This window comes from Macaca nemestrina, chromosome 7 (assembly GCF_043159975.1).
Source record: "Macaca nemestrina isolate mMacNem1 chromosome 7, mMacNem.hap1, whole genome shotgun sequence".
Taxonomy (NCBI): Eukaryota; Metazoa; Chordata; class Mammalia; order Primates; family Cercopithecidae; genus Macaca; species Macaca nemestrina.
Window position 1 is genome coordinate 19,000,455 of NC_092131.1, and position 24,488 is coordinate 19,024,942.

The 24,488-nt window shown below is 35.9% G+C and overlaps 1 protein-coding gene across 8 annotated transcripts in view; it reads right to left on the reverse strand.

The window, feature by feature from the left end:
• The window catches only part of LOC105467577 (tetratricopeptide repeat domain 8), a 58,892-nt gene that overhangs the window by 11,877 nt on the left and 22,527 nt on the right, over window positions 1–24,488 (reverse strand). For 6 of the 8 annotated variants that reach the window (XM_071099757.1, XM_011717286.2, XM_071099755.1 and 3 more), the window contains 3 exons: window positions 16,653–16,738; window positions 12,491–12,578; window positions 8,327–8,437 (listed from right to left, as the gene is read on the reverse strand). In XM_071099757.1, coding sequence (XP_070955858.1) covers window positions 8,327–8,437; window positions 12,491–12,578; window positions 16,653–16,738 — 285 coding nt within the window. Of the gene's footprint in view, window positions 1–8,326; window positions 8,438–12,490; window positions 12,579–16,652; window positions 16,739–23,001; window positions 23,080–24,488 lie in introns of all 8 variants that reach the window. The other 2 variants (XM_011717288.3, XM_011717290.2) reach the window with 1 other exon arrangement.

A 24,488-nucleotide genomic window follows, 5' to 3' on the forward strand; every position in this document is an offset into this window, starting at 1 on the left:
TTGTTAAATTTTAATCATATCAAATAAGAGACTCTACTGATTGTAAGAAGCACCACACAGTGCTTTTTTAAACAGAATTTTTATTTGATCCTTACTGATATATTTAGACATATTCATACACAGATTGTATCACAGATCACTCTTTTGCATACTTTATATAAAGTACATATACATAAGCAAAATAAATTAAATATAGTATTCCTCTTTCACAAGAAGTATCAAATTCTTCTGAATCCCTTTTTGATTTGGTCATCAATGGCCAGGTGTTTCCACACAGTATTGTTCTATGCAATGATGACACAGCATTTCTTTATACTTGACAAACAGCAATTGTATACATTTACGGGATACAATGTGACGTCCTGAAACATGCATACATTGTGGAATGAGAAAATCAGTCTAATTAACATATATATAGCCTCACATACTTATTTTTTTGTGGTAAGAACATTTAAAATCCACTTTTAATACTTCTTAAAAGTGCTCCACTATTGTCTCCAAGATTTTCTTCCAAGCTATGGACAGTCATTCTGCTATGCTGATACCTGTGTTTTCTTGATCTTACCAGCAGGTGTCAACAAAAGCTTTCAGGCAACAATCAGTAATAATTACCAGGTTCACCATGCTCCCAAGAGTAATTACCCAAGTTTCCATATAAGCAGACTATGACAACTACATGGCAACTGCCACTTGGCCACAAAAATAGAAAGACGCTACCCATTTTAAGATGAACCTCAAGTTCAGAGATGTTAAAATGTGAAAAACAATGTGAGTCCATGAAATATGGTAAATTCCTTTAGAGCAAGATCGTATCGCGTGCCATTTCTTAGCACAAAATTTAGTGTTCTGGAAAGTGAAAACTTAATAAACAAGAATTAAACAACTCTAAAAAATGTTCTTAGCTTCCCATGTTTCCATTAGAACAGAGGTTCTCAAACATGTTGGTCTAAGATTCATTTTAAACTGTTAAAAATTGCTGAGAAGTTGTTTTGTTTACGTAAGTTATATAGATTAATACTAGAAATTGCAACTGAGATATCTTTAAACATTTACTTATTAATTCATTCTAAATAACATACATTAAACCTACTACATGGTCACATACGTAACATTTTTATGAAAAATAATAAGCTCTTCTGAGTGGAGAAAGTCTGTGATTGTACAACCATGTTTGTGACAGAGTAGGTTAGTCTGTTTAACCCAGAAAGAGAAGGCCGTTAGGTCCTTTTGAGCATAGATCTAAAGCCAAAAGCTCCACTTGTGCTTTTATCTACAATCAAGCTAACGGTTTGGCCTCCATTTGTCTAAATCTTGTCTCTCTCTCTCTCGGTTGGTTCTCAATATGGAGGAACAGGGATGTAACTTATCAGTCCCATAAAACCCTAATAAAACATTCACCAGTTGACCCAAATCTATGCTTTATAGATATTTCTTCATGTGCTTTATATTTGAAATTCTTTTTCAAAGCCAACAGCATCCCACAGTGCTAGGCTTCAGTGCTACAGCTTCCAAAGGTGGCAATGCCCAATGCAAAGAAGGCTCAAGCCTCAATAAGCCAGTTGGTTCAAGACTTTGGGTTCTATAAAATTACTTTTGAATACTTGTATACTTAATTAATGGACACAGAAATTGATTTATGTAATCTCGAGGAATTTTAGACTGAAACACCTATTGTACGGACAACCTCATATGTAGTTTTTCAATTAAGTTTTATAAACTTATAAAAATGTGCTTATGCTAAATAAATGTAAACCTTACAAAAGGGTACAAAATTAAAAGTAAATGCCCTGTCCCCAAATTCCAGTAGGCAGAGGCTCTGTTAATAGTTTTTTTAGTATTGTTCAGGAAATTTTGTTCATACTTAAGCATATACATGGGTGTGCATATTTTAACCATAAACAGAATCATTCTATACATTTCAATATACAGTTTATTTTTTCACTCAGTGTCTTGACTCTTTCCATATCAAAACCAAAAGCTTTACTTCATATTTTTAAATAATACTTCTGCATAGTGTTCCGTCAATAGAGAACATAATTTATTAAACCAGTCCCTTTTTGATTAAGCATATGTTTCCTTTTTTAAACCAAAAAACATACTATAAAAACATCTTTGTACAGGTCTTTGTGCACTTGTATGAAAATAGCCTTAAGGAAAATTCCTAGAAGTAATACTGCCAGGTCAAAGAGCATGCACATTTTAAAATATCATCAATAACTGCAAAAAGCTTCCAAATGTTCATACATGGAGCTTGTTTCTCTACACCCTTGGCAACCCTAGATAACATAGAACTAAGATCTTTGCTAATCTGATTGAGTGAAAAATGGCTTATCACAGTTGTTTTAGCTTTTTATATCTTTAATTATGAGAGGTTAGGCATTTAACACATCAGATATTCTTTATATTTCTCTTTCTGTGAGCTGCCAATTCCTATCTTTTGTCTGTTCTTCTATCCTATCCTATCTTTTGTCCTTCCACTATTGTGTGTGTGGGAGTCTTGCGTGGAACACTGCCCTCCGGGACACAGGAGAGCTGGAGGCTGAGGTGTGGCTCAAGAATCCCTGGGCATTGACTGTGTTCTATTCCAGATGAAAAGAGCCTGTGTTGATGTTGACCATAGTTCAAAAACACAGGAAGGCTCACTGTTTATAAACATTCTCTTCAGAGGAAAAGTTTAGATGGCTTAATTAAGTTCTTCCAAATAGGTGTCACCAAGCCCTAAGTACTAAACGGGGGCGGTTTAGTCAACGCAGCTGGAACTTGGTTGTTGTCTCATCTCTGTGGTGATCTTACTTTCATGGAGAGGGTGAATGGCCACTGTGTAGGCTGAAAGGAAACAAGAGCCTAAGGAAAAACCACACCATGACATGGAAATACCTCGTTTCCATGTTTACATTCTTGACTAAATAGATGAGAATTTGTGTGTGTGTTTAAATCTCCCAATTTTAGCAATTTTTAAGCAATGTGTAGTTTGAGGAAATCAAAAGCAGTCTTTTGTCTGTCCCAGGTATGCCAACTATTTTCCCTGATTGGTATTTTTACCTTTTGTTTTGTTGTATATGGATTTGGTTTCTATCTTTTGTTTTTGCCATATAGAAAATTTAACTTTTACATTCTCAAATTTATCAATCTTTGCCATTATGGCTTTCTAACTTTGTGTCATGATTAGAAAAATCTTCCTCATTCCAATTTATACAAATAATTCATCTGTGTTTACTTCTGGAACTTTCAGGGTTTCATTTTTTGAAGTTTTAAATCTTTAAAGTTTTAAATCTGGCAGTAATGAATAGTATAAATCATTACTCAACCAGCTCTATTTTTAAACTATTTATTAAATAACCAAGTAATGCAATCGGCTTAATAGGCCATCTTTATCACATCTTAAATTTTCATATATATGAACACACATTGATTCTATATTGTTTCTTTATTTTTTTGTTTTTTTGAGACGGAGTCTCACTCTGTCGCCCAGGCTGGAGTGCAGTGGCACAATCTCGGCTCACTGCCAGCTCCACCTCCTGGGTTCACATCATTCTCCTGCCTCAGCCTCCCGTGTAGCTGGGACTACAGGCGCCCGCCACCACGCCCAGCTAATTTTTTGTATTTTTAGTAGAGACGGGGTTTCACTGTGTTAGCCAGGATGGTCTCGATCTCCTGACCTCGTGATCCGCCCGCCTCGGCCTCCCAAAGTGCTGGGATTACAGGTGTGAGCCACCACAGCCGGTCTATTTTGTTTCTTTATTCCTTTATCAGATTTGTTTAAATTTTACTAGTTCTAGAATAGATTTTATTAATGTAGACTTAAAATAACATTTTCAAGTATATAAATGCCACTTCAAGAATATAATAAATTTGGTATCAAGCGATTTTTACAGCGGTTATTTTTTATCCAATTCACAAACTGTAGATACAAAATCTATAATTAGATTCTTAAATTATTATTATTATTATTTTTGAGATGGAGTTTCCCTCTTATTGCCCAGAATGGAGTGCAATGGCGCGATCTTGGCTCACTGCAACCTCCACTTCCTGGGTTCAAGCAATTCTCCTGCCTCAGTCTCCCAAGTAGCTGGGATTACAGGCATGTACCACCAAGCCAGGCTAATTTTGTAATTTTAGCAGAGACAAGGTTTCTCCATTTTGGTCAGGTTGGTCTCGAACTCCCGACCTCAGGTGATCCACCCACCTCAGCCTCCCAAAGTGCTGGGATTAAAATAAAATTAAATAACTGCAAAAAATGAATGCTGCAGTAGTTTTCAAATCTTGTTTTGCATCAGAATCAATCACCTAGTGAGCTTGCTAAAAATCCAGATGCCTGAGTCCCAGCTTCCAGGACTTCTGATTCAGAGGAAGAGGATGGGTCATGCTTCCCATCCACTCCCAAGGTCATTTCATACACAGTAAGGTTTGAAGACCCCTAGAATAACATTTGCAGGGTAAGGTTATGCAATTGCCTTATGCCTTATAATTGCAAATGCCTTTCAACAAAGAACGGCTAAAATTAAGATCTGTCTTTCAAATGAATAAACAAAATACCTCAAGAAAAACTGAAACAACCAACAAAGAAATCTGGCAAGGATAAATCATTTTAAACAAACAATGAAAAATAAGCAGTTCAACATATTCATCCTAAAATAGACAATATTTAAAAGATATTTGTAACAATGAAAGATACATAAAAAGAAGAGAACATAGAGGAATGGAATCCCTCCAGCCAGGGACAAGCATGATGTATATAACAAAAGCCCTACAGGCATACACAGTGCAGGCTGCAATGCTAAAACCAATTTACTGATTAACTGAACATCTATTGTCACATAAAGAGAAAAAGAATACACTGGAAATCTGACTTTGGTGTGCTAAACTTTGACATAAGGGAAATTAACTATGCAAATTCAAGGCAAAAGACTGAAATACTGCCACCAACTATTTCAAGTCTGTGCTTAGTCTTTGATCACTCTATTTGTGCATGATTTTCCCTACAACTGAGAGGCTTTCCTCTCCACTCCCTTCTTCCTTCAAGTGTACAGTCAACTTAGAGCAGGGAAAGGTTGAGAAAAGGAATCCACTCCAGAGCTACTCCATATCACAGCCACAGCAACAATGACTGTAACAGAGGCTTGGAAGGAATTCTTCTGACCAGCAACCATGCAATAAAGATGGGATAGTTCTCTAGCTCTTTCTGCTAGCACTTCCTGCCTAAGAAGAGAAGGGCAAAAGGGCAGAAATGAGCAGAAGGCAAGGGCCTAAAGGTCAGAGCTCCAATTGCACTGGCATAGTCACCACCAGAACAAGCATGAATTCCACTGGTTTAGCTTGTTGGTCAACGTTTTATTCATACTCTAAATTTAGAGTCCAGAGTATTTTTATTGATTTATCAAAGTCTTCTATTTATACATTTATAAAAATTACATTTCAAAAGGAAATCATAGTTTTTCTTGACAACGTTAAAATACTTTTATTTAAAAAGTAATGCATGTTTATTATGGAAAATCTGGAAAATACAGAAAGTATAAAAAAATCATTCATACACTATCACCTAGGTATAGCAGCTATTAATATATTCCATTCTTTTCTAAGAAAATGATTTCAAAATATCATACCTAGCATTTTCAAGGAATTTCAAGGAAACAGAGATGTGTCTGTTCAAAGATATATTAGAAGTCCTAAGCAATAAGACACATTTTTAAAATGGTAAAATAAGTGAAGGGAAGAGATGAAACTACCTGTATTTGCAAATGATGATTGTTTTATTTACTTAGAATATCCAAGAGGACCTATGAACAAGATCTTAAAATTTAAAGAGTTGCTAGTATCAAAAAAATGTTTAAAAAGTAATACATTCCTATCCACCAGAAATAATCAAATAGAAAATACAAGAGAGAAAAAAAATAAGGATTCCATTCAAAGTTATACCTAGAAATACACCTGCATAGAAAAAAGTTAACATAGCAGGCCTGAGACCACTATTCTTAGAAAGGCCTGTATCTGGGAATTTGACTGGTTCTCTACATTGATATGAAACTTTCCCCAAATCATAAGCGTAGCTTGCTACACCTAACCTGTTTGCATAAACAGTGTGGTTTGTGCTGAATGCCTGTTTACTTCTGGGAGTATTTGCTGTGTGATAAACAGTGTGTGATTATATGACCAGCATCCAATAGTAACCATGGATACAGAGTCTCTAATGAGCTTCCCTGGTAGACATCACTTCTCATGAGTTGTCACAACTCGCTGCTGGAAGAATTAAGTGTGTCCTGTGTAACTCCACCGGGAGGGAGCTCTTGGAAGCTTGTACCTGGTTTCCTCTGAACTTTACCCCAAGAGCTGTTTCCTTTTACTAATTTTACTTTGTATCCTTTTGCTGAAATAAATCTGAGTCCTGTCAGTCCCAGTAAATCAATGAAAGCGTGGTCTGGGGGACCCCCAACACACCATCTTTCTGGAGATAATTACAAAATATTCACTGAAGAACGAAAAAAGACCTAAGTAAATGGAGAGTTATATCATGATTGAGAATGGGAAGAAAGGCAGCCCACTCACCCACTCCCCATCATTCATACACTCAATGTAATTCCAATCAACATGCCTCCAGGGATTTGTATGGTTCTTGATAGGCCAATCCTACAATCACTATGGAAGAGCAAAGGACCAGGAAAACCAACTGTAAACAAGAAGAACAAGGTGGTAGGATTTGCCCTACCTGATATCATGAATTATTGTAAAACTATAGTAATTAGACAGCAGTGAAGAAATCTCAATGGTACTTTTCATGGAATTTGATGACATGACTAAAATTTATAAGCATGAAGCCAGGAGTTCGAGACCAGCCTGATCAACAAAGTAAGACCTCATTTCTGCAAAAAGTAAAAAAAAAAAAAAAATTAGCTGGACATGGGGGCACAAGCCTGTAGTCCCAGCTACCCAGGAGGCTGACATAGGAGGATCACTGGAGCCTAGGAATTTGGAGGCTGCAGTCAGTTATGATTACGCCACTGTGATCTAGCCCAGGCAACAGAGTGAGAACCCATCTCTAAATATATATATATACATATATATATATGTATATATATATATATATATAGAGAGAGAGAGAGAGAGAGAGAAAGAAAGAGAAAGAGAAAGAGAGAGTATGTAATGTAATGTCAGTATCAATTTTTGTCCATTTGTGGTAGATACATTTTGGGGCTTTCTATTCTGTTCCATTGGACTGTTTGTCCATTCTTATACCAATGTTATAGCAATGCAAGAATCACCTAATACACCATCTAAGAAGGGATTAATTACCAGAATATAGAACTCAAATAACTCAACAAGAAAACAAGCAATCCAATTTAAATATGGACAAAAGACTTGAATAGACATTTCTCAAAAGAAGACATACATATGGCCACAGGGTATATGAAAACATGCTCAACATCACTAATCATCAGGGAAATGTAAATCAAAACCACAATGAAATATCATCTCACCTCAGTTAGAAGGGCTATCATCAAAAAGACAAAAAATAACTAATGCTGGCAAGGATGTGAAGGCAGGGGAATGAATGCCCGTACACCGTTGATGGGAATGCAAAGTAGTATAGTTGTTATGGAAAACAGTATGGAGTTTCCACAAAAAAACTCAAAATAGACCTACCATATGATCCAGCAATCCCACTGATGAATATATATCCAAAAGAAAGGAAGTCTGTATATCAAAGAGATATCCCATGTTTATTGCAGCACTATTCACAATAGCCAAGATGTGGAATCAACCTGAGTGCCCATCAGTGGATGAATGGAAAGAAAATGTGGTATATAGACACAATAAAGTAATATTGAGCCATAAAAAAGGGTAAAATCCTGTCATTTGCAGGAACATGAATGGAATTGGAAGTCATTATGTTAAGTGAAATAAGCCAGGCACAGAAAGAAAAGTGCCACATGTTCTCACTCATGCAGTAGCTAAAAAAGTGAATCTCATGGAGGTAAAAAGTAAAATTATGGTTACCAGAGGCTAGGAAGGGTGTGGGGAGACTGGAGGATGAAGAGAAGTTGGTTAAGGGGTACAAAAATATTTAGACAGAAAGAATAAGTTCTACTATTTGATAGTACAGTAGGGAAATTATGGTTAACAATAATTTACCTTATATTTCAAAATAGCTAGAAAAGAAGAATTGTAATGTTCCCAACACAAAGAAAAGATAAATGTTTGAGGTGACAGATAACTCAATTACCCTGATTTGATCATTACACATTGTATACAGGAATTAAAATATACATGTACCACAAAAATATGTACAACTATGGTGTATCAATACAAAAAAAATAATAACATGAATTACCTCATAGATTCTTGCAATTCCACAGAGCAGGGTTACTTCTCCTGGAAACTTATCTAAGCCTTGTTTGAAAAGATTTAAAGCAGTCACAGGTTGATCCAATGAGACATAAACCTAAAAACAAGATACATTTCAATAAAAGTATAGATTCTTAAAATAATATTTGTTATGACATTTATAATTATTGATTAGTAACAAATTATCTCCTAGATACTACAGTAAAGAATTTTCAGTCGGGCATGGTGGCTCACACCTGTAATCCCAGCATTTTAGGAGGCTGAGGTGGTTGGATTGCTTGAGAACAGAAGAAGTTCAAGACCAGCCTGGGCAACACAATGAAACCCCATCTCTACAAAAAATACAAAAATTAGCTGGGCATGTTGGTGTGTTCCTGTAGTCCCAGCTATTTGGAGGCTGAGATGGGAGGATCACTAGAGCCTGGGAGGTCAAGGCTGCAGTGAGCCATGATTGCACCACTGCACTCCAGCCTGGGTAACAGAGTGAAATCCTGTCTTTAAAAAGAAAAGCAGCAGAAGCAGAAGCAGAAGCAGAAGAAGAAGAAGGAGGAGAAGAAGAAGAAGAATGAATTTTCAAAAATGTGCAGCATTAATTTTCAATAATGATGTTATAGTTTTATCTCCACATGTTATATATAAAGCATTCATTCATTTATTCTCTAACAAATGCTTACTGTGAGCTTACTATGCCAGAGACTGGCAATAGTAACTAAACAAGAAAAAATCGAGGGAAAACCTTTTTAGGATAGAACAGACATGAGTATGCTATAGGCTGGCATTAAGAAACCAATTAGGAGACTGAGGTTAAAGATGCTGAATAAAGAGGAGACGACCCATGGAACAAGGCCTGAGAGAGACAGGCAGTGGACAGGCCCCTCCAAAACAAGAGAGGACACAGGTTCATGAGGTCAGGGAGTTAAGCAAGTTAGCACATAATGGCTTCCACTTCATTAGCAATTAGAACATTAGCAGTAATAAACCATATACTTAATAGGAATTTCTAAAACAGTATTACTATTTTACGTATGACAACATAAGATTATGACACTTTTTTCATGATTTTCGGATCCACTTTCTAAACAGTAAGAGTGTGTTTTGAGAAAAAATCCAAAGGGATGCAACAGAAAACTAAAGTATTTATCATTAAAGTTTGAGATTAGAGAGAGAGGTATGGATAATAACTTTTCAGTTTTTACTTATACACTTTTGAACTGTACAAGTTCTATACTTTAAAAATATAACAAATAATAATTAGTATTTACATAATCTAAAAAGTTTAATTTTTAAATTAACAATTAAGAACTTTAAAAAACAATATTCTTAAAATCTGCTTGATCTCTTTCCTTTGTGTATATATATAACATATGTAAATATATATTATATAAAAATATTTATATTATATTACTATATAATAGTATACATTATAATAAACATTATATATAGTTATAATATATATTTATATTATATTATATATTTATTATATTATATATTACATATTTATACTATATGATTATATATGTATATTATTTTTATATATTTATAATTATATAATTTTATATATTTTTATATAAATTAAATATATTGTATTAATATATAAAAATATATACACACATATATATACACATTTCTTTTTTAAAGAGATGGGTCTCACTATGTTGCCCAGGCTGGTCTCAAACTCCAGGACTCAAGCAATGCTCCAGCCTCAGCCTCACAAAGTGCAGGGATTATAGGCACAAGTCACCATGCCAGAGCTCTTTCACTTTTTAACTTTTAATTTCAGGGTACATGTGCAGGTTTGTTATATAGGTAAACTCATATCATGGGGAGTTTGTTGTACAGATTATTTCATCACCCAGGAATTAAGCCTAATACTCAGTCATTTTTTCTGCTCCTCTCCCTCCTTACACCCTCTCAGAGGCCCCAGTGTCTGTTGCTCCCCTCTATGTGTCCATGTGTTCTCATCAGTTAGCTCCCACTTATAAGTGAGAACACGAGGTATTTGGTTTTCTGTTCCTGCGTTAGCTTGCTGAGGATAATGGCCTCCAGCTCCATCCATGTTCCTTCAAAGGACATGCTCTCATTCTTTTTTATGGCTGCATAGTACTCCAGTGTATATGTACCACATTTTCGTTATCCAGTCTGTCATTGATGGGCATTTAAGTTAATTCTATGTCTTTGCTATTGCGAATAGTGCTGCAATGAACATACGCGTGCATGTGTCATTGTGACAAAACTAAAATTTGCTTGATCTCTATTACATAATAACCATCCATTCATACATTAAAGAAAAACTGTATATTTTACCTTTATATAGTTGTGTAGGGAATAATAGATTTAAACAAATCAATTTATGGAAAAACAGGTGAAGTCATGTATTTAACAAGAGTAAATAAAAAGCATATTTTTTCAATGACATAGTAAGTGATTATCAATTAAGATGACAGTCAAATAGTATGACTTCAGCCTTAATTTCTAGTGCTTTCCAAAAAGTTTACTATGATGCCTAGAAACTTCTTTAAGACTTTAAGTGTAGGCTGGGCATGATGGCTTACACCTGTAATCCCAGCACTTTGGGAGGCTGAGACTAGAGGATCGCTTGAGGCCAGGAGTTGGAGACCAGCCTGTGCAACACAGCAAGATTCCATCTCTACCAAAAAAAAAAAAATTATCCAGGCACAGTGACCTGTGGTCCCAGCTACTCAGGAGGCTGAGATGGGAGGATCGCCTGAACGTGGGAAGTCAAGGCTGCAGTGAGTTGTGATAATGCCACTGCGCTCCAGCCTGGGTGACAGAGTGAGACCCTAACTCAGAAAAAAAAAATTGTTTAAGTTGAATATATCATATATAGAAGATAAAGTTAGATACCAGATAGTTTCAAACATTTTTGAAAGTCATTAAAACATACTAAGACTAGCACGGTAAATTTATATAACTTTCATTTTGCTTCTTTTTCATATGTTAATTTTTATTCCCATATTTAGGAACTAGTAGCACTTTCTTTTATATCTCATCTTCTTTTGAATCTCCTTTACCACATTTTTTAATTTAAGAAACTCTAACAGATAAAGCAAAATCATGTCATCACCACCACTTGTGTTTTTCTTTCAAAATAGCCTCGGTGAGGGTCAAGAGGTAACTTTACCCCACTATTGAAAATTCTGGCCAGGCATGGTGGCTCCCACCTGTAATCACAGCACTTTAAGAGGCCGAGGCAGGCAGATCACTTGAGGCCGGCAGCTCAAGACCAGCCTGGCCAACATGGTGAAACCCTACCTCTACTAAAAATACAAAAATTAGCTGGGCATGGTGACGTGCACCTGTAATTCCAGCTACTTGGGAGGCTGAGGCAGGAGAATCACTGGAATCCAGGAGGCAGAGGTTATAGTGAGCTGAGATCATGCCACTGTACTCCAGCCTGGGCAACAGAGCAAGACTCCATCTCAAAAAAAAAAAAAAAAAATGCAAGAAAATTCTAGGTGGCCCCATCATTTCTGCTGTAGGGCTGCAGATGGCACTGCAGCAGTGAATAGGTCTGGAGTCAGAAAGACCTGGATCCGAATGCTAACTCCTAACCACCAAGTGACCCTGAAAAACTTACCCCTCTTTAAATTTAATTTTCCTTAAGAGTACAAAGGAAATGATAAAACTCACTTTTGCAGGGTTATTGTGAGGGTTAAATTAAACTGCATATATAATGAACATGATAAAATGTTTTACACTGAGTAGGTGATCAATAAAGGAGAAGTATTATTTTTATTATTATGCCTCAGCCGAGTAACTAGGAACCTACGTAAATACAGTCCCTGTTCTCTACTACATGCTCAAGTGGGATACAAATGTACTGTAGAAAATAAGGCCTCACTAGGGCCTGTTATCTATGCGAGTAGTGAGCCTATGGTATTTTCTCCTGTCTTAATGGGCAATCTTTCAAATGGGTCTTCTTATTTTTCATGACAATTAATTTCTTATGAGACAGTTACCCTCCATATGTTCTCATTTTTTCCCTTGCTCTAAAGAAAAACAAGTTAAATCTAAACATAGTAACTTGCCAAATATTCCTGAAGAAGCTGTTTACTCTCCTCATGCAATGGCCAGAATTTAAACATTTATTCTGAGAAGGCAGATTTCACTCAAATTAAGATTTACTTACTTTTGCCAAGTACAGAAATGTATCTACCATTTCCTGCTGCTTCAGGGCTGATTTAAACTGTTTTTCTGCTTCACGATACATTCCCAACCTACAAATAGCAATTTTAAGAATTAGACATTCAACTTAAAAATAAACACTAGATCATACCCTGAGGATGAATAGAGACAAATTATAAGAGGAAGCACATACCAAGGAAGGTTATGTTGCACATACACATAAATTAACATGTTTATTTCTACAGTTTAGCAATAAGTTGCCTATCTCCCATATTCACCGGCTTCTAACCCCCAAATGGTATGTAAGGAGTCTGTCTGAAGCCTAGTCACAGCAGGACTAAGATAATAGCTGCTAGCAAGCCAGGTCACATCAGTTCACCACCCAAAGAGCTTATGATCAGCTGGACATATGGCAAGTGACCTGAATAAATGCTTAGAGTCTCCATATTACTGGAAGAGCTGAAGGATGACATTTATTTGAAAACATCTTCTGCTCTGAGACAAAAGCACATTTTTAAAAGCTATCTTTAAAAGTTATTTTGACCGAGTAATAATTAACACTTGGGTAATATAGTTATACCATTTTATTATTCTAGAAATCTCGTTTTCCCTTATTAGGTATCTGATACTGATTGTCCTAGTCTATCAATCTGAGATTTGCTCCCTGACTAAATATGATTGTCCTGATGTAAGTAGTGCCTACCTCTTATACCCAGGAAAGAATTTGTTGCCTCTGATTCAATTATTAAAACACAACTTTCAACAGGTCTATTCATTCATGTCCTGAATAGACCTGTTAGGCTTACTCATAATCACTCGTTTTTAGCTATCTGAGAGCTACTCAGCTACGATAATGTTTCATTTTGTGAAATAAAATCAAAATGATAGACAGTATGCTCCATCGTGCTATTTTCATTTAAAGGCTTGAAAGAAGAGCTTTGATCATTTTTCGTAACTTAAACCTTAAGCATTGATGTGGCTGATGCCCAAATAGCTACTGGAGGCCTTGGCATGAAAGTGGTTAAAGGCTAAAGGTCAAAGAACTCTAAAGTTCTGAAAAACAACATATTTATCATATTTATGTACATAACATCAACTGAACATGAAAATCTTTTTATTTCTTTTGAGATAGTCTCTGTTGCCCAGGCTGGAGGGCAATGGTGGGATCACAGCACACCGCAGCCTTGCCCTCTGGGGCTCAAGCAATCCTCTGCCTCAGCCTCCCAAGTAGCTGGGATTACTGACATGTACCACTAGGCCTGACTAACTTCTGTATTTTGTTTTCGTAAAGACAGGGTCTCACCTTGTTGCCAAGGCTGCCTGCAAACTCCTGGGCTCAAGCTATCCTCCAACCTTGGCCTCCCAAAGTGCTGGTATTACAGGCATGAGCCACCGTGCCTGGCCGTGCATGCAAGTCTTAAACACGTGACTGAAATACAGTCACTAAATTCCATTAATTTAAAGTATCCATGAGAGTCTGTGTATTTTTATCTAACTTGTTTCTTTCCAAAAATCATTTAAAAGGGATTACAATAAAAAGATACATATAAAACAAGAATATGAAAACAGAAATAGATTATTTTAAAAACAATGGAGATAGATAAATTTAAAAAATAAAAATATAATCAGAGATATTGAGCTACATGAAAGTCAAAGAACCATGTTTTTTATTACTACAGCCTTAAGAGATAACTTCATCTAATACTATCAAAAAGCAATCTACCACATGAATTCTTGTGCAAAGAAAATGGAGCATGACATGTTCAAAGAAAGTCAAGGCAAAAAACATCAGTCAAGTTCATAAACACCAGCCAATATCAAAGAGTCCGAGTCCAGCTGCCAACTTTTTCTCTCCAACTTAAATTTAACGGAATTGTAAAGTATCAACTGTATGCTTATTTCATGATGGTAAGGAGATGAAAAATGAAGAAGGTAACAACCATGTCCTTAAAGCAATGATAATCAAAGAATGAAACAAAGCATGTTCACAAATAAATTTAATCATATTATGGTCAATCAGGAAAAAAAGTGCTTTGAGAGCACAGAGGAGGTTCAGGGAGATAGTAAATAGGCAAGATTTCAACAGCTAGATGTGCAGGGAAGAGGGACATTTCCAAAATAAAATTAAACCATGAACATAAGTACATAGGCAGTAAAGTACACAGCAGGTTAGGGAATGCTGAATTTGGTTTTATTGAAAAGGATATAATAATGGGAGTACGGCTGGATGCAGTGGCTCATGCCTATAATCCCAGCACCTTAGGATGCCAAAGCGGGAGGATGGTGTGAGGCCCGGGGTTCAAGACCACCTTGGGCAACATAGCAAGAACCTGTCTCTATAAAAAAAAGAAAGTTTTAAAAAATTAGCTGGGCATGGTGGCATGTGCCTGTAATCCCAGCTACTTGGGAGACTGAGGCAGAAGGATGGCTTAAGCCTAGGAGATTGAGGCTGCAGTTAGCCATAATCACACAACTACACTCCGGCCTGGGTGAAAGAACAAGACCCCATCTCTAAAAAATAAAATAAAATAAAATATTACACAAAATTACCTTCAGCCTATGTGTATAAGGTTTACATGAAACATACATGAATTTCATCTTTAAACCTGGTCCCATCCCCAAGATATCTCATTATATATATATTCAAATATTCCAAAATCTGAAAAAACACAAAATCTGAAACACTTCTGTTCCCAAGCATTTCAGATAAGAAATACTTAACCTGTAATTATTTACTGGCCTCTCTTCCATTCTATTGTAAACCATTTGAAAGAAGGGACAATCTAATCTTTGTACTCCCAGTTCCTGGCAGAGTAGCTGCCCATTAAATATGTTACTGAGTGAATGAATGTGTAAATGAAAGAATACTGAATATGTCATAAAGATGGGCAGGTATTAAAGAACAGAAAAGAAGGATAATTTAATATGACAAGGTATACTCATTTAAATGCCATCATTTATGGATGGCAAAAGCAATCAGAGTTTTGCTTTCCTTTAATTATCAAGCATTTCTGAAGGTTTTGCTTGGCAGCTCAAGATTTCAAGATTGTCTCCAGGAATTACATTCATAAGAGTTTAATGATATAATGGTCTAAAATTACCTTTTAGCAGGAAACACTTTTTCCATCTAGCAGCAGGAAAAAACACTTTAGAGTTCTATGTGAAATATCTAAATGGAAAGTAGTCTTAATTTCAATGGCAGAAAAATAAACATGCTTTTTATCCCATTTATAGTCTTCTTTTTTCTCACAGTACTTGAATGAAAACTGAAGCTTATAAATATTGAAGTGTGTTCATAGTAACTGAAGTCTACCCTATTTTAATAAAAGATATTTATATTTATAAAATAGAATTGTTCATTTGTTTCTATTTTTCCAAATGTTCTATACGCATTTCAATATCAGCAACAAGTTTCAGATCTTATTTACTAGTTGCTCTATAAATATTCATAAAATTCATTATGATTCTTCTGATCTTTCAGTTAATTTGCTTTAAAATACATTTAAACATTAAGAGAATATAAGAATATTAAGGTCCTAGAGAAACAATATGGAATTGTGGAAACAGCAAGATAATTGGCATCAGAAAGTGAGCTCAAGTTCTTGTTCTGCCACTTACTGTTTACGTGAATTTGGACAAATCACTCTATCTTCGTGAGGCTCAATTTTTCTCATCTGAAGAAAGGACTAACAATAGCCACTACCTCCAAGGTGCTGTGAGACTTAAGTGAAATGGTACAATGTAGGAACAAAGTATCTCTTAACTGTGAAGTGTTTTACAGATGTGAGGCATGGGTGTAAATAAAAGATTTGATTACCAAGAGAACAGAAGTAGAAATCAGCAGACTTGGTTCTAGTCCCTGGTCTGTTACTCACTAGCTCCTGATGCAAATTACAACCACTCTCTTGGCCTCAGCTTCCTCATGTGAAAAGGGGAGTTGGGCCTGATGGTCTCAAAGCTTCCCTCTCTCAGCTCAAAAGTTTAATTATTCTAAAGGTATCAATTCTTATTGCTACCCTGTGATTGTTAAGTAAACGCTTTATCAAGTAAGCCAAAGACCCAGTTCTCGTTTCTTCATGGGAAAAACTACCCTCCAAAAAATTATCAGATTTGAGACCCTAAAATACATGGCCACTTCTAGGCCCTTCAAAAATAATGAAATTTACCTGTAGTAACATTTTCCAATCTGTACCTTCCACCACCAGTCCTTGTACTGAGAATGCTCTGTGGAGAGGGCAGCCAGATCCAAAGCCTTTGAAAACAATTCATTTTAGATTAGTATTTTCTTTTCTAACAATAAGCAGTCAGGAAAATAAATAATGAAATAGACCATATAATTAGCACCAGTCAAAACGTGCATTAGAAATCAGACAGAAACTCAAGTTGCTCATGTTTCCAGATGGCCCCACCAATTTTCCCTAATCAGTTCCAGACCAGAGGGCTAATAGCAGATGAGATAAAAACACTCATCAAAGGGAAGCAGATGTACAATATATTTGAATATAATTTTAATATACAAGACACAAAAGTGATATTAAAAAATGCCTAAGTTTTTACCCACTCCCCCTGACTTATCTACTGTATAATGATTCAAAATGCCTCCAAACTCCGTGGCAGTCAAGTCTTTGGTGTGTAAGCCAGATCCAGGGGCAGTGTCCACTTTCAAGAGAGATGTAGAAAAAGAAAGAAAGATTAAGAAAGCAGGTAGAGAAAAGATTTGGAAAATGGGATCATGAAGAAGAGTGAGAGGAACTTAAGAATTTGGATGACTGCTGTCTTCAACAACTATCATTCCACTTTCCTGACATCACCTTACGTCCCAGTAAATTCTAAGCAGCAGACTCCCCTTTGCTGAAAACTGAAGAAGATCTTCTCTTCAATTGCTTTCCTATTGTACATTTGTTTATCCCATATCTTTAATACTCTCAAATTTGTTCCCTCTATTGTTTATTCAAGATTAGACAAGAGGTGACTAAGTAAGAATTAGAATTTTATACAGAGGAAGTAGAAACCATTTTTGACAAAGGGAAAGCAAATCAGTCTTTGCAGAAATTTGAAGCTCAGATAAAGATGTGATTAATAGAAGCTGGGGCTACTAGTTAAGAGAGAATTCTGATTTTTTATAATACTATTTTTCTCTCAAGGCTGATAATTTTTTATTCTTTAGCTAGTGTTAATATAATCATGATATCCAAGAGCTCAGTTAAAGTAACTCTTAGATTTTCAGTTCTATTATCTCAAAACACATCCAGATTACTGTCCACTTCTTAATATCAACTCTTTTCTGAAATGAATGTGAGAAGAGTTCCTTAAATCTCTTACTGTATAATTAATTATTTTTCCTTGTGTTCCCCATCTTCTCTTTCTCCAGGGGAGATCTCTAAATATGCAAACTACTTATAAAGAAATGGTGACACCATGCTGAGCCTCTAATGGACTTGAAAAATCAGCATCTCTACTTGAAAGCTATGAAAATTAAAAACAAGCCACACACTACTTTCATATGCTTATTATTCTCCCCCACCACCCTGCCCCCAGCCAGAAATAAAAATGAAACCAAAAAAAATGAGGAGAAAAGTATAACTTCAATTAGCATTATTTTCAGATATACTAGAAAAACATATTTTCAGCCAGCTCAATTCAGGCATACATGGTAAATATCTAAACATTTTAACTTGATCTTTATAAAGACCTTTTCCAGTAAATAGATCATAGTCATTCTCATGCTTAGTATAAACAGACCTTCTATTTTTTAGAAAAAGATGTCATGCAAAAATTTTTTATGTATTCTAAATTCCCAAGGTTAGATTTAGTGCTTCTTACAGGCTGCTGGTTTTGCCTGCATAGTTGGTTCTAAAACAAGTCATCCTATGGAGAACCCATATGTTTGTACTAATCCAGTTAAGGATATTAATATAAATTATTGATACAGAATAAAAATGGCAAAAAGAAATTATAATGATGAAGACTCAGGCTGCTAAGGACAGAACTCTGACCTTTTTTTCTCTTGCCCCAAATCCTTTCCAAGGAGGCTTGGGGAGTCACACCCTACAAACCATAAAATCTCATTAAATAATTTTTTTAAACTAACCTGGTATAATGCGGCCTACTTTCCAATCTGACTGTAGTACAGCATCACATGAGAGATGGCAGACACCCCCGATCTTAAACATCCCTATATACTGACTTCAAGTGACAAAGATTACCTAATTGCCACCTAAAGAATCCCTAAAACCCACCAATGACATGTAAGCCATGGCTTCGAGATGTACAGAATTTTCAGGCCCAATCAATGTATACCTTCCATGTATTGATTTATGATTTTACCAGCAATTCCCATACTTTCCTGAAATGTATAAAGCCAAACTGTAACCCAATTGCCTTGGGCACATTTTCTCAGGACCTTTTGAGACTATGTATCCCCAGACCGAGGTCACTCATACTGACTCAGAATAAACCTCTAAATACTTTGGCAGAATTTGGTTTTTCTGTCCTCACTGCACTAAAGAAAAACATTTGTGACAATTTCTTTCCTTTCTTTTTTTGATACAGTCTTGCTATGTTGCTCAAGCTGGATGGAGTGCAGTGGCACAATCTCAACACCTCCAGCTCCCAGGCTCAAGCAATTTTCATGCCTCAGCCTCTTGAATAGCTGGGATTACAGGTATGTGCCACCACGCCCAGCTAATTTTTTATGTTTTTAGTAGAGACACGGTTTCACCCCATGTCGGCCAGGCTAGTCTTGAACTCTTGGCCTCAAGTTGATCCACCTGCCTCAGCCTCCCAAAGTGCTGGGCTTGCAGGTGTGAGCCACCATTCCTGGCCCACTTGGGACTATTTTAAGTGGCTGACAAGCTCCCTGAGGACAGATACTCCTCTTTTACATCTCTGCTGTTGTTCTGGAATATTGCTGTGCACAGAAGAGGTATTCAAGAACTATCTGTTGACTGAATTAATTATAATCTTTGTTTCTGACTTCTGTTGACAATACCTTAAGAACCAAACAAAACTGTCATAGTAATAAGATTCATAATTAAAAGCTATTAACCTTAAAATTTTTAAGTGGTGACAGAAGATCTATATTTCTATAACCATTCCCAAATTTTTTAAATAAATAACTATAAGACTTAAATTTAATGATCTTTAGATGATTTAGTAAAACCAATATCTAGATATTAATAAAAGCTCAGAAGGTCATTTTTTAAAGCAATAAGTTTATAAACGTCCAAAAGTAGAAGGAATTTTGGCAGATCTAAGTTTTTAAAAAGTCATCCTTTCACTATGTTATAGTTGTAACAACTTCAAGATGATGAAATTAAAGAGCACATGGAAACAAAGATTGCAGAATAACCGACTCACATGCCATTTTAGTTTTGTCAATACCAACAATATTGCCCAAAAAGGGAAAGGTGGGGAAAGGGAGTTATTAAATACTCAAAGGCAAAAACAGTTTTCCATAGATAACTTTACTTTTCCTTAAAATGTAAATACCACTTCGTGGCGTTCTCTACCTCTACAGTATTCTTCCTATTTGTCTGTAGATAAACACGGAATCACCAGCCCACGTGCCACTTGAGTTTTGTTGATACTGCCCACCCCCACAACATAAGAAAAGCACTAAAAGCTCAAAGACAGAAAAATTGTTTTCCATGGAGAATCAGTTTTATACTTTCTTAATATTTAAACACCATTTCAAGGTATTTCTTATATTGGTCTATAGTAGTCTCTGTATTTGTGTGAAATACTTTCTTTAAAGAGAAATTTGGAGGCCACCCAAGGAATCTAAATATAAAAACACCTCTGATTTCTTAACATGTTAAAAAAACAGAATTCCTTTTTTCTTTTTCCAGCTAAAGTTACAAAATATATGTAAGATATAAAAATACATGCTTTATACTCATTATCTAAATCCTTCTTCCATTCAGAAGATAACATTTCTGGTAAAAGCAAGAATGACATTTTAATGGAACAACCTGATCCACAACAGCACTATTATGTGGCAAGACCATACCAGAGTGAGAAATGGAACAAGACATCTGTCCGACTCAGCACCGCTAGCACCCATCAAAGTACTGATATACACAACCCAATCATTATTGTTTAAAGAATAATCACTGCATATATCAATATATGAATTAGTAAATAAAATGGAAAACAAAGGAACAATTTGTGTTTTTCACCAAATACTAACAAAACAAATTGCTCCATTTTATGTTGTACAAAAATGTATGTATATGGGGGGTAAGCAGATGAAAATCACAAGCAGAGTACAAATCGGCAGCATTTTAACATATTATTGCCCCTAATTTATAAGTCATTTTATAAATGTAAAGTTACTATAACATTACTGTTGAAAAATTTTAAAACAAAGGTAAAATTAGACTTAATCTCCATTAGTACCATGAGGTACAACATAGGTGTTCAACAAATATTTGTGGAATGAATGCATCTTAACCTCAAAATACTACCATTTTAATGTTTAAGTAATACCTTCTAGTATCTGTCATAAATACAAAATATTTTTAGAGTTATACTTCTGTTTAACATACTAAATGGCATACTTTTGGCTTAACATTGTAAAATAAACACTTTTCATGTTTCTGCCTAGTGTTTATAATTATGGTTTTTAATGGCTACATAAGATTCCATTATGCTATTTATTATAATTTACCAAACTCATTCCCTATTATTAAACATTTAGGTTGTTTTCCCAGCAGTTTTGCCACTATACCTAAAGCTGCAATGAACACCATTGCAAATACAGCACATTACTTTTTCCTGCAATCTCCTGAGAAGTGAAATTATAGAAACAAATTGAGGAAATATCTTTATGGCTATCTAATGTACTCTCCCCCAGGATTTTTTTTCTAATTTCATAAATATAAAACTCAAAGGCCAAAGCCTCTTTATTTTACATTTTTGTTGTTATTAGGAAAGTACACCTCTAATGTGCTTATTTACCAGCATTTTTTCTAATGTAAGTTGTCTGGTTTTGGGTCATTTCTATTTTCATAAAAATTTTTCAAAAATTAAGATCAAGCTTTTTTTTTTTTTTTTTTGAGATGGAGTTTCGCTCTTGTTGCCCAGGCTGAAGTGCAATGGCGTGATCTGGGCTCATTGCAAACTCCGCCTCCCGGGTTCAAGCGATTCTCCTGCCTCAGCCTCCTGAGTAGCTGGGATTACAGGCGCCCGCCACCGCGCCCGGCTAATTTTTGTATTTTTAGTAGAGACAGAGTTTCACCACGCTGGCCAGGCTTGTCTCAAACTCCTGACCTCAGGTGATCCACCCACCTCAGCCTCCCATAGTGTTGGGATTACAGGTGGGAACCACTGCACCCAGCCAAGATCAGCTTTTTTTATACATGATAAATACCAATATTTCAAAATCATGCTTCATGTATGTAATTCCCCCTTCTATTGCCCTTTTACTTCTGATTTTGTTTCTGTCCACTAGATAGGGATTACACATACGCATCAGTGAGTCTTTTTCCTTTGTGATTGTTTCACAAATCCAACCAAATTTATGAAATACCCTATTGTTTGCTAGTTTAAATTTTTTAAATTCTTCATTGAATAAATATCTAAAACAAAGTCCCCAAATTTTCTCGAGTGCCATTTAACGAATTATAAAGATGGATTTCAAAAAGAGTCAACAATTTTGTTCAACAATTTTGCTTGATTTTGGTGTTTTAAGAGAGTCACTGTTACCAAGAATAAAAATATATAATTTATAAATGGGGACTCCAGTTCTCAATAGTTTTTACTATCACCTCCGTGTTAATGAGATATATTTGAGTCATGTTTGTTGTCTCTTTTCTCTTCATTTGCTGATTTCTTTCATTGAGACAGGTAACACACCTCCTCTTATTTTGTTTGCTATAGGCAGCTCTGGTTTTTGAGTTCTGCTAGTATTCCCCAGGTCTATTTTACTACACGGGAACACCTGGCATTACACCCTTCTATTAATCATTGGTTTTTAAACTACTATATTCTACAGCAGCATTTTCCAATCCTGCCTGAAAATTGGCATTGCCTGCAGAGCTTTTATTAACAACAGATTTGCCAGATGTACCCTTGAGGATTCTGACTCAGGAAGTCTAGCACAGATCCAGAAGTCCTTATTTAATAATTCCCCAGGTAATTTAGAAACAGAGCCTAATATAGGAATTACCCAAGAGCCCTAATATTTGAGAGGTAGAAGATCATGGGGTGGGAGGAGCAAGGAGGAGGGCTGATGGATATGTTCTAAGTTTGCTAGCCCTGCTATAATTCAAGTAGCTCGACTTTTGTCTGTTTTACATATTAGGGTCTAGATAAGATTTCACTTGAAGAAAAGGATTTTGCTGCTTAAAATAAAAAGTTTAAATGTTACTACTCTATCTGTTTAAAATCAAATTTTGTTAAGTCCATATGCATGAAGAACTAGGATACTAACATAATATGTAAAAATTAAAGTCTGCTAATCCTTAGAATCTTTAGAACATTAAGTGTAGTAGTGCAGGGAATAAATCTTACATTTTTTTCAATGTGATTTTTATTCCTCAATAAGAATGGGTAAATTCCAAGATGTAGAACTACATCCTCAAGATGAATCTATTAATGAAAAACACTGTTGCCATGACCTACAAATGGCTTATGATCTGTCTAGCTTCTGAACTCATCACCAACAACTCTTCCTCCTCACAGGCCTCACTCAGCCACACTGGCCTTCTTGCTGTTCCTCAGGCAACCCAAGCATGCTTCTACTCAGGGCCTTTACATTAAAGCTCTTTGAAAATGCCCTTCCTACACATAATGATGTGGTTCCTGTCCCCCTTCATTCAGGTGTCTGTTGAAATGTTTTCTTTTCTTTCTTTTTATTTTTGACACAGAGTCTCACTCTGTCACCCAAGCTGCAGTGCAGTGGCATGATCATGGCTCACTGCAGCCTCGACCTCCCTGGGTTCAGGTGATCCTCCCAGAGTAGCCGGGACTACAGCTCTACCCCTCTAGAGCAGCTGGGACTACAAGCACGTGCCACCACGCCTGGCTAACTTTTGTATTTTTTGTAGAGACAGGGTTTTACCACGTTGCCTAGGCTGGTCTCGAACTCCTGGGCTCACGTGATACACCTGCCTCGGCCTCCCAAAGTGCTGGAATTCAGCCACTGAGCCACATGTTTTCTGTTCAGAGTGACTTCAATACCCACTCCCCACTCCATCCAAAATAGCATCCTCCCCGATGTCATTATTTATTCCCTTACCTGTTTTCCTGCTTCTTTGTTGTTACAGTACTCATTAGCCCATGAGACTTCATACATTTTAAAGTTTATTTGTTTCTATTCCTTGCCCAACCAGAATATTATCTCTAAAAGAGCAGAGACTTTGCCTGCTTGTTTCACTGTGTGATCTCAGGGCTGGAACTGTGGTTCAAACATATATTGGATGAAAGAATAGATTCCCCTGATATGCATTAATCTTTCAAATATAAGAGTATCACTTTACGATACTTTAGTCATTCAAGATTTACTAGTTTATGAAATGGAACAGCATTCTAATGCTTTTTAATTACAGTTTGACCACATAATTTTATATATCATCATGCTGAAAGCCTCTCACCAGCTTTTTATGAAGTTAAGATGGCTGACTTTCGTTTCCAGAAATGTGCATGGTTTCTCAGTTGTCCCAACCTTCATATTTTTTTTTCCCTATATAACCACATCTATGAACACCGCATTCTGTATATGTGGCCCAGGCTGTCCCCTAGATTTCAATGTCACATCTCCCAACACATGCAATGGTATCTCCACTTAGATAGTCTTTTGTCATTTCAAACTCAAAATGCCTTCAAGTCACTTAGTCAGCTTCTTCACAAACTGACTTCCTTCCCTAATTATCCCATTTCTGCTAATAAAACTGTCACTCTTCTCACAGCATCTTTAGGAGGCAGATTTGACCTGTCTGTCTTTCCTTTGTTCCCCATATCAAATCTATCATCAAGTTCTGTCACTTCCTTCTTTAAAA